The sequence below is a fragment of the Typopeltis vanoorti genome, chromosome 8, assembly GCF_054136105.1.
Source record: "Typopeltis vanoorti isolate ZY-2024b chromosome 8, IOZ_Tvanoo_1.0, whole genome shotgun sequence".
Classification (NCBI taxonomy): domain Eukaryota; kingdom Metazoa; phylum Arthropoda; class Arachnida; order Uropygi; family Thelyphonidae; genus Typopeltis; species Typopeltis vanoorti.
Window position 1 is genome coordinate 62,398,852 of NC_143556.1, and position 16,927 is coordinate 62,415,778.

Here is a 16,927-nt window from a genome sequence, read left to right on the forward strand (position 1 = left end):
CCCTTGCTCACCGCATTACCACTAATTGCACTGTTTTTCAACATGACTACTGCCCACTTTATCATTAATTTCACTATGTTTTTCAACATCAACATATAGATACCTGGATGCTGATTATCACTCACATTCATGTTTAGTGGTAAAATAGATGTTGAGAGCTAATAATTAAATTAATTTAGCTAATTAGATTAATAAACCAATATTTTGCTTGTCACCAAGGCATCTCACATGTCCACAAAGAAATATATTAAGTAGGAAAACAAATACAGACTGAAAAAGGCAGGCTCATATAGACCTAACTGGCACCCTCTATGGGTGTAGTGATGACAATTCAGCAAGTGTCATCACTGCACCTGTCTCAAAATAATGGTCTCCAAGATAATCTAGAAGCTATCAAAGCCCTCAATCTTAGCTATGGCTATGGCTGAAGGAAATATGAAGTTTGCAAATTATGGCAAAAACAGAATGCAGCATCTGCAGCCTCCCACCCCAAAGCCAATAATATCCAGTTAAATGTAGCCAACAATGATCACTCTGAATATGACTAAAAAATGTTGATTTTACTCAGAGTTTGATCAGCATATCTCCTAACTGATTGTTAACCTAAGTAAACACACACACACAAGAAAAAAAAAAAGCTCTCAAAAATTTATTAAAGTTGTACCCTGGCTTCCTGAACTATTCAAAAACAAACCATATAATCCCAAGCCTCCAATGATTTATGGATTACCAAAACTACACAAACAGAACATACCCTTGAGACACACAGTAGACTGGTTTCCCCTACCTATGAAGTGGCCACATAGCCAAGAAACTTTCTCATTACTAGCTACACTTCTTCGCATATAAATCTGTGTACTTTGAATCTTGTTTATAAAGTATGATACTCACACACCATGACATCATGGTTAGTCATGATATAGCCTCCTTATTCACTAATGAATAAGGAGGATATATCAAATACCCTTAAAAGAAACTTCGCAACTCAGACTATCCCCAGACATATCAACCTTATTCACCTTCACTACGTGCTCTGGTTATTTTAACTAGCAGAGAAAAACCCACAAGAAGATTGAAGACTGAGCTATGGGCTCCTCCTTGCAATCTTTACATGGAACATTCTGAAAACATGGCACTAATCTCTGTCCCTGTCAAACCCACAAATGGGTACCTTATGTTCAGACGCTCTCCATTCGGCCACACAGCAGGGATATGTTAGAAACGTTTTTAGCAAACCTCAATAGCCAACATCCAAGGATTCCATTTCACCATTGAAAAGTTAAGTAACTAGTGCCCTTCCATGGCACTAGTTACTTGACTATCAAATGGATACTTATCCTTTTCAGTATAGAGAAAACCCACCAACAAAAAAAAGTTCCCTCAGAATGTGGTCCAACTGCAAATATATCATCCACATCCTTACCGGTCTACAGAAAAACCCACCTACACTGGAAAGTACATCCCATTCCTCCCAGCAGCATAATGTTATCAAAACCGCAAACATAGCTGAAACCACCTTGGACCACACTAGTTTCTCCACTAAAATCAATCACATTCAGGACACATTTTTAGCCCATGGCTTCCCTTTTAACAAAATTGACAGAGCTCTCAGCCCATTTGGCCAACCTCCACAGCCCCCCCCCCCTCATATTCCAAAACATAAAAAATCCATTATTAAATTACATCTCTACATCTGGGGCACCTCAGAAAAACTTGAACACATTCTTAAAAAGCATAACATACAGAGTCTCTTCAGCCCTTGCCAAAAATTAGCTACCCTTATCTGCTCACCTAAAGATCCTCTCCACTACAGTATCCCTCGCTCATGGAAGCTCAAGTACTTCAGACAAACAGGAAGAACTACCAATATCCATCTAGAAGAATATAGAGGATATGTTCATCTACACTGTAGTTGATGAACATATCCTCTATATTCTTCTAGATGGATATGCCAAGGATACAGATCACTGAATCCAATGGTTGGGGGGGGGATCCCTCTCCTATACAGTAACAGATTTAAATGAAAGTATTTCTGAATCTGCCACAGCACTACAACATTCCCCAAACTTAAACAAATTCAGGTACATCACATTGCTAATGGTGCATCACATTTTGGGACTTTTACCAAGTGTCCAACACTACACCCATAGAGGGTGTTAATCAGGATTGTGGGAGCCTACTTTTTACAATCAGTCTGTGTTTTCCTTCTTATCAGTGTGCCTGCATGCACATGCTCAATATATTTCTTTCCATCCATGAAGATGCCTTGGTGACCAAGGCAAAATATTGGCTTATTAATCTGATTAGTTAAATAACTTAGTTAATTATTAGCTCTAAATATTCATTTTTTTCACTAAACATAAACACGAATGTTTTTATCACTCCATTGCAAACGAACATACCCTCCCAGACTTTTGATAAAAATGAGAAGGTAACAAGTCATCAGCTTCATTATTAATTAGAGTATTCATGAAGGACAGACAGCTGATTTTTCCTCTAGCATAAATTTGATTTTTTGATAATTTCAATTATTATTATAAATAGACCTCCATGGAGTCAAGAGACTCATTGCCAGAGATCTCACTCTCACATGCACAGCTCATCATACCTTGACTTAAATGCATTCACTGTCCTTGCACTCATCACACTCTCAAGCAATGCATTCCAATCCCCCACCACTCTATGCAAAAAAAAATAAATAAATAAATAAATAAAAAAATAAAATAAAATAAAATACTCCTCACCTCCTTTGCTCACACCCACTTTATACAGCTTCCAGGAATGGCCCTCGTTCTCCAGATATTCTATGAAAAATCTCATCCACATTAATCTCGTAATTATCCCTTACCAACTTATACATCACAACCGTATCTCCCTTCTACCTACTAGGCTCTGTAATTTGCATTCTCTCAATCTGTCCTCATATTCCCCATTCCAGAAACCAACTCAATCATCTCTGAACCTTCTATAACAGCTCATCATCCTTTTGAAAAGCAGGTGACCAAATCTGTGCACTGTAATCCATATGTGGTCTGAAGCCTTGTACAATGGAATCAAAACATCCTTACTTCTACACATCAGTGTTCTCTGCATCATTCCCATAATCTACTGTGTTGTCCTCACAATTTTAGCAAAATTATCCGTGAAATTTCAAATCCCTATCCACAATTATCCCCAGATCTTTCATCTCCTCCACCTCCTCTAAAATATCCTCACAAATCCTATACTGTACATCCCATCTTTGCTTCCCAAATTTTAAAACCATACAATTTGCTAAATTAAACTGACATCCCACACACTTGCCCATTCAAACAGTCTGTTTAGGTCCTCTTGTAAAGCTATAACATTTTTGCTCTACTTCTCATAACTCTCCCCAACTTTGCATTATCTGCAAACAACTAAGGATGATGAGTAACCAAAAAAAAAAAAAAAAACTTAGAATGTGGTCCAACTTCAAACATATCACCCATATATCTAACTTTATGAGGAGTGGAAGGATTCAAAAAATTTTGTCTTTCTCAAAACTCTAAGTAATAATATGCAATTGGAGGAGAGAGGAAACTGCATATGACTTCTCCAAAGTTGCTTATACATTTTATTCCATTGCGTGAGATATGAATCAATTCACTTGAATAACTCGACATCCTCAAGAAAACTCTTGTACTAAAAAGATCCTGGGTACATCATATTCTGAAATAATAAAATGGATAAATGATTCAATTCTATTCATATACTGAAATTTTCAAATTTTTAAATGACTTTGCACATTTCAAAAATGTGTTAGGACCTAAGTTTCTGAATGGAAACATTCTTTCCTGTGTCATGAGAGCAGCTACAAATAAAAGCCTTTCTCTGTCATGAAACACTGTACTCAAAACTTAGGTATCATTTAAGACTGATCCTGTGGGGAAGCATATTGTAATATATAATAAAAATGCCACTTAAATGCCAAAACAAAACTGACAGTTAATGAACTGTCAAGATGAAATTAAATTTATGAAAATATGATTGAAGAAGACAATATTCACGATTTGAGCTACTTCTGATAAAGCAATGTTAATTTACTCACCTTTTACCCCATTCCCATATAATACCTGGGAATGATGGACTTTTTGCCATTTCCGGACTTTCACCACATAAAATGTGATCATCTTCACTTCCATCCAAACTGGATGTCGAAGAAATTTGCGACTGGCTAAATTCCATTATACATAGAATGAACGGTGCAAATTAAACCATGACGAGTCTACAATCTTAGAATTTTAAATGCTGCTGAAAACCAAATAATCGATTTGAAGCTCGAGTTCAATAGCAGATCCATCGTTATTTGTCCGCGAAGCTCGATAAGTACCGAAATTGGTCATGCATTGGAGGGAGATCAGACTGTCATTTCAGTAAACGTTTCTCTTGAAATTAAAATTTCCTAATGATATGTAAAATCATTGCTGCTTCTGCTACTACTCTGGCATAAAAACATTATATTTACAAAGTGACAATGATTACAAGATGTTTATTTTCTTTTTTTTTCTTTTTTTTAGTTATTTTGCACGAAAGTAGAAACACGAACACACATACACACCCTATGTAATGAACAATGTCAGTAGAGTTCTTCGATTATCATCTCCTCCGTCACGACAGGGCGATTCCATTGCGATGTAGGCACCATTACAGGAGAGCGGCGACTAAGATCATTGCCAAAAATAACTGACGCATATTAAGCACAAACTACTAGTACCATATATTAAGACTTAAATTAATCAAACTAACAAAACAAATCTATACGAGAATTTTGGAGGAACAATGTAGGCGCATTCTAAGAATAACATCGTAACAAAACAAGAACGAATGGCGACGCTGTCGACGTACAGTGAACACGGACACGCAAACAGCAGCTCATGCTAACTTAAAATATGCCCCACGGCGATAGCAGACGACTTCCGATATACTCAGACTGTTAAGTTTCTCCGCTTGTGAGAAGCTGTCAACGCCAGCTGCGAGCTGAAAAATCGGTTACGTTTAATAAGAAATTGCATGTTTTCTAACAGCTCCGTTTCTGCAAGTAAAAAATTTACAAATGAGATCTCAAAAATTGCATTTCATATGTGCCTGTAAAACTATTGCGATTCTGAAAGCTTATTCCGCTTGGGTTGCATTTTACATAAAAATGCTTAAAACTGACTTCACTTCTTGGTATGGCTTGGAGCCATATCTGGAATACAAATATTCAAAAACTGCAGAGGATACAGAACAAATGCCTGAGGATGATTCTGGATGTCCAATGGTTCATAAGAAACTCCGAGATTCACAGAGAAGTCAACATTCCTTACATTTCCTCTTTTCTCCACGATCTAGCAGAAAAGTTCTTCATCAAGGCAAGTAATCACCCAAACCCGCTGATCAAACAAGCTTCGGACTACAATGATGAGGAATAATACAAATATAAAGGACCCAAATCAATCTTATGCTCAGCTGAATGTAGCTAATCTCGACGCCCTCACAAGCGAGAAAGAACCTCCCTCACAGACAAAGGGGAATATGAAAAGCATTAGTGCTTCACCCATCAAACCAGCAATGTTCTGCGTTCTGTTCTGTTCATGATTCTCATGGGAAGTAGCCATAGAATTTTGAAGTGATGTCCTTCAGATTTAGATGGATATGGCAAGCAAATTGCCATATCCATTTATGGTAATATTGTGAGGACCTACGTTGATAACGTTCTGTGTGTATCTTTCTATATACTATGTACATTAATCTTTGCTGATCAGAGTAACACACTGAGGAAGGCCAATGATACGTTTACTTTGGTTCAAATGCAAAATGTGTTTTAGAATGGATGGGAAGAACACAGCATCTTTTGGAAAGACCTGGATTATCTGAATACAATTTACGACGCGAGAAACATTTATACAGACTTGACAACTAAAGGTAGTAAGCCATTCTCATACAGATATAGGATCATCCCTCCCTAAAAACACACAAACTGGATAACACATGCAAAGTTTTGGCATTATTCAACCAGTCCTAATTAAGAGTGGAACTCTCCCTGGTATCGTCTTCATTCGACACCTTACGATACTTGTAAAGCCATATGGGTTCACTAGATAAGTAGCCAAAGCTATTTTTAGCTTATATTTCAAATATTAAAACTAAAGTTCAATATGACAAAATTAGTTTAATAAAATAATAATAATTAAGACCATCAGGTTTAATACAAGCAAATGTAATTTAAAAAATAAGACTTTGAATTGTAATATATTAACAGCCTGTCACAATTAATAAGACATGAAATGAGACAATCTCATCGGTGACGCACGAGGTGGACTGATATACTGCATATGCTACAAAACGTGATTCCAATTGTTGCACAATCCAATGCGTTTATAAACAGTCATTGTACATGCTGACTAGATGACTAACACTTTTACTAAAAAACAAGAAATATTAACTTTTCTGAAATTACAAATAGTTTCACATGGAAATTACCCATAATTAGTATTTAAATCCAACGCAAGACAAAATTGTGTCACCAATGACAAACTAGTGTAACTGTGTGCTATGTTTTGGGAGGTAATTTTTATTCACAAGCTACACTATGTTGATAAGAGCATCTGATATCCCTTCAATTGAGAAAAATTAGTTGTTCCAAATGGTTGAGCTGTCTGTGTTATACCAGGGCACAAAACAGGATACCGCACTGCATATTTTTTCCTCGGTTATAACGTCATATAAGGATGTGGCGAAGCACTATAGTTTGCACAATACGGATACCAGTGGGATGCCATATCACAATATCTAATTAGTTCATCAATCAATTTTATTGATGAATAGCATTGGATTCTGCTCAAAGGACAAAACAATGAAACATTAAAGAGCCTGCAAGTTCAGTCATTTGCTGTTCTTAATGACGTCGGCATATTTGAGGATTGGTACGCTTGGTAGATCAGACTTGCTAAATCAATAGTGTCTGCAACGTACAGTCTGTAGATAATTTTCATCGACAAGTGTGATCATCCTGCTTACTGATCGGCTGAAGTAGTTTTAAAAAAATGCTATGATTTATTTTCAGAGCATGGGATTGGTTGGAACTGCGCCCGAATCAAGTGAAGCAATACTAACTCTTGCCGACGAGGAAGAATTACTTTCCTAACGCAGTGATTTTTGATAGTTAAGTATACAGGAAAGGCACAAGATGTTGCTCGAGCCGATTTTTAAAAAAATACGAAAGAAACAGAACAGAATGCTGTCCAAATGAGATGCCGCGATAAACTTAACTAAAAATATCCTGAAGTGTGAGTACATATAAATTTGTTAATGCTTATTAACAAGCCGATGCGCACCAGACAACCAGAACTGATTTAAAGCAGCCCTTACCCGGCTTGGTTAGCCTGGTTGTTAACTTACTCGCTCTCTAACCAATAGACCAAGGATTCGAATCCTGCCATGGTCATGTATGATTGTGATTATCTTTAGGGTGGTACATGAATTTCAGCCTACAAAATGGATGTTTAAAGTGGTTTGGAAAAAAAAAAAAAAAAAAGTTCCATGTTTAGTCTCTAGAGCAGGGTTTATGGACTATGTAAAAAAAATACATAAAATAAACGATGATAAAAAAAAAAAAATCCTTAGCCTAACCAAAATACTAGTGTAATATACAAATAGAAACGAGTATGTAATAAACTTAATGTGGTAAGATGTCCGACAGATAAATGAGAAATTAAAGTAGGTTGACAGATTATGTGTTTTCATTCACTTAATGCATTTTATAAAATGATATTAATATTTTTACCCTTCACTAAGGAACTGATTATACACATATTTAATTTAAATACATGTACAACAGATGTTTTTGTTTTTTTAATTATTTTACTTATAAAATATAGTAACGCGTTTAAATAACAATATTATATTTATTACATTAAATTTCATTATATTGACCCTGACATCCATTTAATCTAGGTTCCGAAATGTGGTCTTACGTGATTAGCTGCACGGCTTTTTTTTTTTTTCTCACACTGGTAACGATTCTGGAATAATAATAATAAATTGCCATAGTGATATTTTAAACAAGGGTGCCTTGGAAATGGCGTTTCGATTTCGATGCTGGTTGCTGACTAGAAGCGTCTTTTCCAGAAACGTAGTTTTTAAGTGTGCAGTGGAGCCGCGTGCCCATTTCGGTTGGGTGTGCTGTCGTGGCTTATGCAACCCGCGCTACAAAATTCACGTCAGTTTGACCGTGTGATTACATTTTTATCGATATATGCAAGTTTTAAGAGTGTCTAAGGCATCAGTGCTCATCTTAATTGGTCTAATGCATTTAATTGTAGGATAACTTTGAATACTTTAATTTATCAATTAATTGTAACCAAATCTGCGTAGAGTGGGGGACAATGTATTTGTTTTAAGATACTGTATTAGAAAACAATAATGAAGGAGAATGCTATATTTAGTTGGTATATTTGAATTACTCAAAAGGTGTAAAATTTGGAAGAGGAGGACGAGGCTTACCTCCTTCGACTACAATACTGTTTCCCCATTATAAATATGGGCAAAAAAGTTATAAATTTATCGAAAATTATATATTAAAAACTTGTCTACCGTATCAGTTCATACACACAAAACAGATGAAACTCAGAAAACAAAAACAGCAACTCACAACAAAACCAATCACAGCCTCTAGGTGCTACTGTCTCAGAGTTCACTTAGGCTCGCCTTCTGTTTAAAACTAATAGAACGCTAAGAATTTCATCCGCTGCGCCATCTGTACATCTTTTCAAAGGCGCATGCATTTTGAATGCACACCCGGGCTATTAACGCGAATGTGATGCAATGTTTACGCGTCGAAAAGTGTCCTCTTCATGAAGCATATCTATTTTGTTTACTTTTAGGAATCACGCGAAGTCTGGAAACAAATTAGGGGAGTCTTGAACGGAAATAAATGCAAAAATACAATATCGGCGGTATTGCTATTCGGGGGATGAGCACCGCACACCTGGAATTTCATCCCTGATATATAACGTAGAGCACACATTCTTTTCAATGGACAATATATACCAGTGTTAAGGTTTAGGTCCGCGATAACGGCATTTGTCTGTCAATTTCATCGCTGAAAGCTTTGATTCATTAATGGCCTCAAAAATTCACCATCAGTAATAACTGAAGAGCGAAGAATGGCTGTCACGATCTTCAAAAATCCTCTTATGAAATTGACAATTTTTATTATCCTGCAATGTACAATTTTTTACGGGAATCCTATCCAAAATGGTATTCACATTTTGATGAAATATGTTAATCCATATTCCCAGGCATCCACACCACAGTGGAATTCAAACCCTATTGGACGGAGAGCAGAGAGGAAAGGTCCTATAGAGATGTGTGTGCTCTTGATTGGTTTCGAAAATTTATACAAATTAGTGGCATTTAAAATTCTGTAGTAGCAATGCTAAATCACAGTCTTCACTTCGTATTATGAACGGTTTAAATGGGCCAACTATAGTAACCTTTGTTCATTAACCTGGCTTCATTTTAAATTAGAATAAATTAACTAGCTTTTTATTCCAAACTATCTTTTCCATACGTATATTATTCGATTTCTTGCGTGGTTCTGAAAGCACCCGATAAGAATTCTTAAGTCGAATCTCTTTTAGCTTATAGAACCTCTGAAGATTCGTCGCTGCGAGTATCATTCCTTTTTCTATTCTTTACTAACCCAAGCTTTTCTAAGCTAATCCAGAATTTCTCATCTCCCAAGTCCTTTTGGATGTATGTCATTCTCCCATTATCACAGCAATCCTCCTCTAGATCACCTTCCAACAGACCTCCTTGAACGCTTAATCATTCGTTTCATCTCTGTCATTTCTTCTTTCCACAATGGGGGGGGGGGGGGAATCTATGCAGTTAGTAGTAACTCTTGATTAGCTCTTCTCCATTCTCTCTTACATGTCTAAAGTTAGACTTAACCATTCTATTTTCAAAGATCAGTAAGACTTTTTTTTTTTTTTTAAATCTTGGTCTATTATGCTTCAAGTTTCTGCTCTATATATACACCAATAGAAATATACAAGACAATCATAAGACCTATTGTGCTTGAGAGAATTCTGGAAGATAATAAATGATGTAGTGATATGATAAGATCTATTTTATGCATGTATTTCAGACTGCATTTCCGTACTAATTTTATTATCTTGAACAATTAATGTTCCCAGATATTTGGATAAAGTGGCATTTTTAAATTTCTAGTCCTGACTGAATAGTAAAACGGTCATTTCCCCTTGGTTGTTGCTCCTCCGTATTTTTAAATATTCGGTCTTATCGATTTGTAATTCTAATTTTTCAGCAACAATATATTCTGATGTCTCTATTCTAACGTTTTCAGCATTTCTTTTTACTAAGTAAATACTGTTTGTCTATACTTGTATTATTTTATTACGGTTTTTTTAATACATTTTTCGAAAGCCGAAATAAATAGGATGGATGGAAGATCGTCTACTTGTTTCAATCCTACTCTTAATAGCGAAATGTTCGAATCCAATTTTCCCATTGATTATAATTTGGCTGTTACTGATGCAAATGTTGATTAAATTTGCATTACTGAAAACAGCCACTTAAATTATCTGAAAATTTATGTTATGGGGTGAGCCAAGAAGTACCGTTTTTCTCTTTCGCTCCAGGAATTGCTAAATTTATCTGTGAACTACTATTAACTATACAAATTTCTTCCAACCGTTGAATACTGTTCTCATATTCAGTTACCTAAAAGTCATTGATTCGTGCACGTGCAATTAGGTTGATTAATGATCGGACTCTCGCCAAATAGGTGGTAGACTATTTCCGTCGCTTGGTATGTGATACCACTTACTGGAGGCCTGAAGTAACAGTATCATGTTTAGTTTCTAAAGCAAGCTTCCCGGATTATTTCGCCCTATCCTAAACATGTTACGTTTCGTGAGTAGGTATCCGCATAAACTCCACACTTTCACAGACATTAAGTTTCTGATGCTCGCATTTTATACAAATATTTCCAGTTGTTATAATAACTTCCTCTTACATCTGTTAAGATGCGTGCAGTGACTATTCAATTCAACAGTTGAACTTCAAACTCGAAGTCCAATTACCCCCCCCCCGCTCATTTCCTCTAATGTTGTTTTTTGGAAAGCCTTGTATATGAATTTCCTGAAGTGTGAAATCAGATCTTCATAGTCATTTTGAATTCTTTCTTTGTCGCTACCTTACTTCTCATCTAGGATACTAATACAACACTATGGGGGGTGGGGTTAACAAATTTTCGTATTCTGGATTACCATAAAAAATACCCAGATTACAGAATTTTATAAAACGTGACATTCTATGATCAACTTTCTATAGGACCTATTAGTAAATTGTATAAACTGGTATACTAAGCTCCATACATTCCTAATGACGTTTCGGAGCCATATTTCTTCTTGTGCTAAGTTTAAGTAAGCATATCGCATTTAAACCCAGGATTGAAATATGAGAGTTGGTCGGCTTAGTAAAGAATTGTGCATAGTTCTTAGTGTCCGTGATATGATTTATACAACAGTTTAAGAAGTTTATACAACTATTATTAATATTCTGAATATTAATCCATAATTTTTTTGTTGAGATCCGTGCAATAAAATATTAGAGATATAATGAACACTTAGATATCTTTGGGGGGGGGGGTAATCACAGTGCCGCACCGGCCAATTCATTGAAGATGTTGAGCAAATATTCGAAGACAATTCTCGTATGTGTAAGCATTTCTTTGGTTAAAAAGGATTTTTATCCACTGAACCTATATTTGCTACAGAATGTAGGATAAATAAGAATAATATCGAAGAAATGAAATTTACATGTACGTCAAACGTGACGCAATCCCCTAACTCTACACCGTCAAAACTGTGGGACACTATAACCACATCTTTAATATGCCCCATAAGAATGTATTTTTGTTTTCTACTCGGAGAAAAATTCAGTAGTTGCGAAACATAACGAATTCATTCAATGATTTTACGTGATCACTAACTTATAAGCTAACAAGTGGCTTTGGCTTTTAAAAATCAATTTCTTTTAATGTTACCTGAATAGTCAATTGAGCTAGTTATAATTAATATCCATACGAGAGGAAAGAAGTTTGTAGTTATTCTATCATTAGAGACATTAATCAAAGATACGCATAATAAATCTGGAATCCGTTGGATGAACGATCGAGTTCTCAAAAGACGTTCTAAGAAAAGAGTATAAATTTGACACAAGCTATTAAGTATGATAAAATATAATAGAAAACTCGCGTTAATTAAATTGTTAATTATTATGTGACACCTCAAGGGAGTCACAAGGCTCATCGAGGGAGAGTGTGCCAACAGCATCGACCGATTGATTCCCTTCCAACTACTAACCGCGCTCAAACTTGCTTAGCTTTTTGCGAGCCATTGGTAGCAGAGGCTCTACCAATCGACCAAAAAAGGCGAATTACAGCTACTTAGGAATGCTATTAATCTGCACACTTTTATACGGTAATATAAATGAATTAAGGAAACGGATACATAAGGTAGCATAGACAAAGAATCTGTAGAAATGTGAAAGTTAGAAAAGAAATAAAATAAAAATAAAAAAAACTCGAGAAAATATAATATAAGAACATAATAGAAAACAAAATCTCTGGAAATTATCAAACGAGGGTTACATGAAATGAATAATGGATTCCAAAACTGAAAAATAAGCAAAAAATAATAGATTACAATAGAGAAAAAAATATATATATAAATATATAGTAATTGTTATGGAGACCGATACAGGCAGAGAAACAGATACAAATCATCTACTAAATTTAACTGAGGCATGTACAAAATCACCAATCCTAATATAAGAATTACGGAAAATCCTCAAGGTAAGAAAAAATAAAAGTCTTGAAGTATCTTGTATATTAGCAGGGATAGAAAAAGAATGAATTTAGAGATGACTAGATTAGAGGATATTGTTAAGCATGTAAGTGGAGACGGGCTGGCCATGTAAAGATGGAAAATATTAAGCACTGAGTGGATATCATGAGAGAGAAAGAAAGAAGGAAAGGTCGCCAAAGAACACAGACAGACAACAGGCAATAGTGCAAGGAATCTAGAAGACATGATATAAGGCGCGAGATCCACAGAATTCGGTTAGGAACTTGTTTATGCAGTGAAAAATCGTTCGGGTTCAAATATTAAGAGTAAAATTTGCAAATGCCATCACGATGTGATGCTGGGTAGAATAGTCAACTGTTCAGTGACTTCAGTTGTCAACAGGATGATCTTAAAAGATTGGAGCACGGATTAGAGCGGGAAGTGAAATTTAATGTGAACAAATATAGTATATACATTTTGATAAGATTAGATGGATATGAATACCAGTTGAATCAGCAGACTAAAAAGAGTTAACAAATAAAAGGATTTTGGTATTTTATTTTGTTTACAGGGGATTTAAAGGATTCAGATTTGATAAGAACTCCAGATCGTAGGTTTAAATTAAAGAAACTATTTGTAGGAGAAAATGATATTACACTTAAGCTCCACTGAATGGGTTGGACTATTTATATAATAGGACAGAAAGAGAAGATATAATCGGAATTTATAAATTATTCCAATATATATAAAACACAGATAGGAGTTCGTGTTTTTTCCCTGATAGGGTTAAAAATATGTAGAATCAGCCAACTGTTATATCTGGAAGGATAGATTCATTAAAAATGTGTGTATAATAATTCAGGTTAGTACTGCTCAACATGTCAGTATTATATAAGAAAATAATAAAACTATGTGAAAAAATGAAGGAAAATATACACAACCAACTAATGCGAGATGGTCATTCTCGTTTGACTCATCAAGGTTGGCCGGCCACAGTAGCGAATATGCTCGGTATATGACTGACCTACTTACCCCCCCCCATTCCTGTTTTGTATTCAGCAATAAATCAATTTGTATCGGTTTACGTTGTGGGGATGGTTTTCCTCTATAAGGTGTACCTCTTGCAAAACATAAAATCGACTTTAAACATTAGTGATAGTAGAGCTGCATATACTGAAAATGTATAAATCCGAGTTCAGTTGAGCTGGTTGAAATTATGGCCAAAGCAATTAAAAGCTATGAGATAATATATTGTATGTTAATTGCATGTATTTTCGGCCAGGTTTTAGGGAAGAAATATCCTGCTACCTAATTATGAGACCTGTTTATCTCTTATAAATTTGGGTAATTCGTGAATGTAAGTCGTTGCTGCCTAGACCGAGTTGATAACATTTAAAGGAAAGCAACTTAAATTATTTTCAGAAAAAAATTTCGACCAAGTCTCATAATTCTTTGCCAGTAAAGAAAGGTTTACAAGCAGAATGAAAGCGTAAGTTAAATTCATACAACAGTGATGCAATAGGCATGAATTTGCCAGTGAGCTCGTCCTGATCTACAATTAAAATTCAGTAATGAATAATAATAATTTAATCTAGGGAAGATATACATTCACGAATTACCCAAATTTAGAGATAAACAGGTCTCATAATTAAGTAGCAGGCTATTTCTGTGCTAAATTACCTAGTAATGAATAATAATAATTTAATCTACAGTTTAAAATATTAACAGTGATGTGGTAATGATGAGTCTCGACGTCAGGAGGTGTTTGTATAATAATAAGTTGAACAATACGTCTCAGAACTAAAGAAGTCTCGGTAATTTCACCCAGTCACTGAACTCAGTCCATTGGAGCAACAAAAGTTCGTAGAAGCTGATGCTATGGAAAGACTGTACAAAGAACGAGAAGTAGATCTGTGGAACTCACCATATCCCTGACAATTTCTTAGGTGTGGATTTATCATTTTCTAAATTAAGCTAATTTTATTAATAGCGATAAGACTAAGCTCACTTGCAACTTCACGCATAATAACATCACTGTTTTGATTTATTACGCAATCCTATGGTGCAAATTTTCTTCCTTACTGAATCCGACGATGGCCATCTTCTGGAGCAGTAGGAAAGAAAACAAATTTTTCCAAGTTGTTTTTCCGTTTAGAATCTTATAATCAAGGATTTTTAATGTAAATTATACCATAAGTCAAATGCGAATAAAAAAAATATATCATTTTTACTGTAAGGGTTCGTACCACTCAATGTATAACATTGAATTTATAAATGCGAAAAATCTGCAGGGGTTATGCTAAAAGGTGTAAAGCACAGAAGCGTAACTCCCTGAAGCTTAAATAGAAAAGAGATGGCATGGTGAATCACCTCTGAAGTGTTTTCATTTCGATGCCCTCAGTGTTACATTCTCTGACAACTTTTTCTTGTTTATTTTGTACCAGTGGCGCACCCAGAGGAGAGTGAGGGTGTCTTCCCCCAAAGAAAAAAGGGGAAAAAATACTAGACAATTTTCCAAAAATCTTTTCCTAATTACAATTCATTTTTTATTTATGTTGTGTCGTATCTTCTATTCTATACTTGCAGATGCTCAGTCATAGGTCGTATGCGATGCGTAGTGTATATTCTCAACTCGTCCCCGCCCCAAGATTAAATCCTAAGTGAGCTACTGTTTTGTACCATTAATTTCGTATGTTTTGATCATAAGCGGTAACAAAATATATGAAAGTTTTGTATTAAAAATACAAAATACAAAAATTTGATCACAGCCGATATTATTTATCGGCTGTGATCAAACTAAGTAATAACGTAAGCTATTATTTAAAAAACATGCTACGTTATCTGGTTTATAAACAGTTTCTAGAGCCAATTTACAATAAAGCAAAAAAAAAAAAACTTAGTGTCGAAATGAGGGCGTCATTATGTTTTAGATTTTCAATAAAAAAAATAAAATTAAAAAAAAGGAGAACTAGACAAAAAGCTTGAAATATAATTTTGTAAATCAGATATCCATCGATGTTTTTAGACCTTTTTTTAGTGGGGGGATATCATCTTTAAATATGATATCCCCCCCTGACACACACACACCATTAAGAGTTTCGCAAGTTGTCTAAGATTTCTTTCCTACTGGTCCAGAAGATGGCCAACTCCCATGGTCATCGTCGGATTCAGTAAAGAAAAAAATTTGCACCATAGGATCGCATAATAAATTAAAACAGTGATGTTGTGAGTGAAGTTGCAAGTGAGCTTAATTTTATCACTACTAGTAAAATTAGCTTAATTTAGAAAATATAAATCTAACTTACGAAATTAACAGGGATCAAATTGCGGTTTTAAATTACATAAAACGAATTATTCAACAATATATTTTAATAACAAATTACTTCCATGTAGGTCGAAATACTAAGTGAAAGCCTAGATGTTTTAGAAATTAAAAAAAATAGGTTCGTCACTAGTTAAGATAGAAATTTAGTTATGTAACTTGCTAAATGCTAAAAGAGAACAACCCAAATTTTCAGGAAATTAATCCCTTCACGAGTAAATACTGATTATGAAACATCTTTTCTATAATTTAAAAGAAAAGCAGAATTGTCATAATATATATATATATAAAAAATAGGCCATAGAAACTGGTTCATGGTCCCTTGGAAATTGTGCTATATGGAAAGATTAAAATTTAGATATGAGCATTTTTAAACAGCTTTAAATATCTAACGACGTCACTAAAATTGTGACTAGATCATCAGAATGACCCATGTTCATTAAAGGCAATCAACACTTAGTAGTGAAATCTGAACGCTACTTATTTTGGTGCTGAAAGTTGCCTTGAAAAAATGATTACTCTGCAATCATAACGGTCGGCTTAGGGTCAAGTGCAATAAATTAAGCTTGTAACATCGAGCGGGTAAGTGTTATATTAGAGCAATAGACAAACTGGAGGCATTCATTAGATTGGTTCTAATCGAAATATTATTATTATTATTATTATTTTGACACCTCCAGGGAGTCCAAAGACTCATCGAGGGAGAGTGTGCCGACAGCATCGAACG

At 35.0% G+C, this 16,927-nt stretch overlaps 1 protein-coding gene across 5 annotated transcripts in view; it reads right to left on the bottom strand.

Annotated features, from left to right (window-relative positions):
• LOC150104041 (ecotropic viral integration site 5 ortholog-like) overlaps window positions 1–16,927 on the bottom strand; it is a 340,587-nt gene that overhangs the window by 209,948 nt on the left and 113,712 nt on the right. The window contains exon 1 of one of the 5 annotated variants that reach the window (XM_090396707.1): window positions 4,070–4,837. The exons of the other annotated variants lie outside the window; for them this stretch is intronic. Coding sequence (XP_090252833.1) covers window positions 4,070–4,206 — 137 coding nt within the window. The 5' untranslated portion in view covers window positions 4,207–4,837. Of the gene's footprint in view, window positions 1–4,069; window positions 4,838–16,927 lie in introns of those variants that run through there. 5 annotated transcript variants of the gene reach the window in all.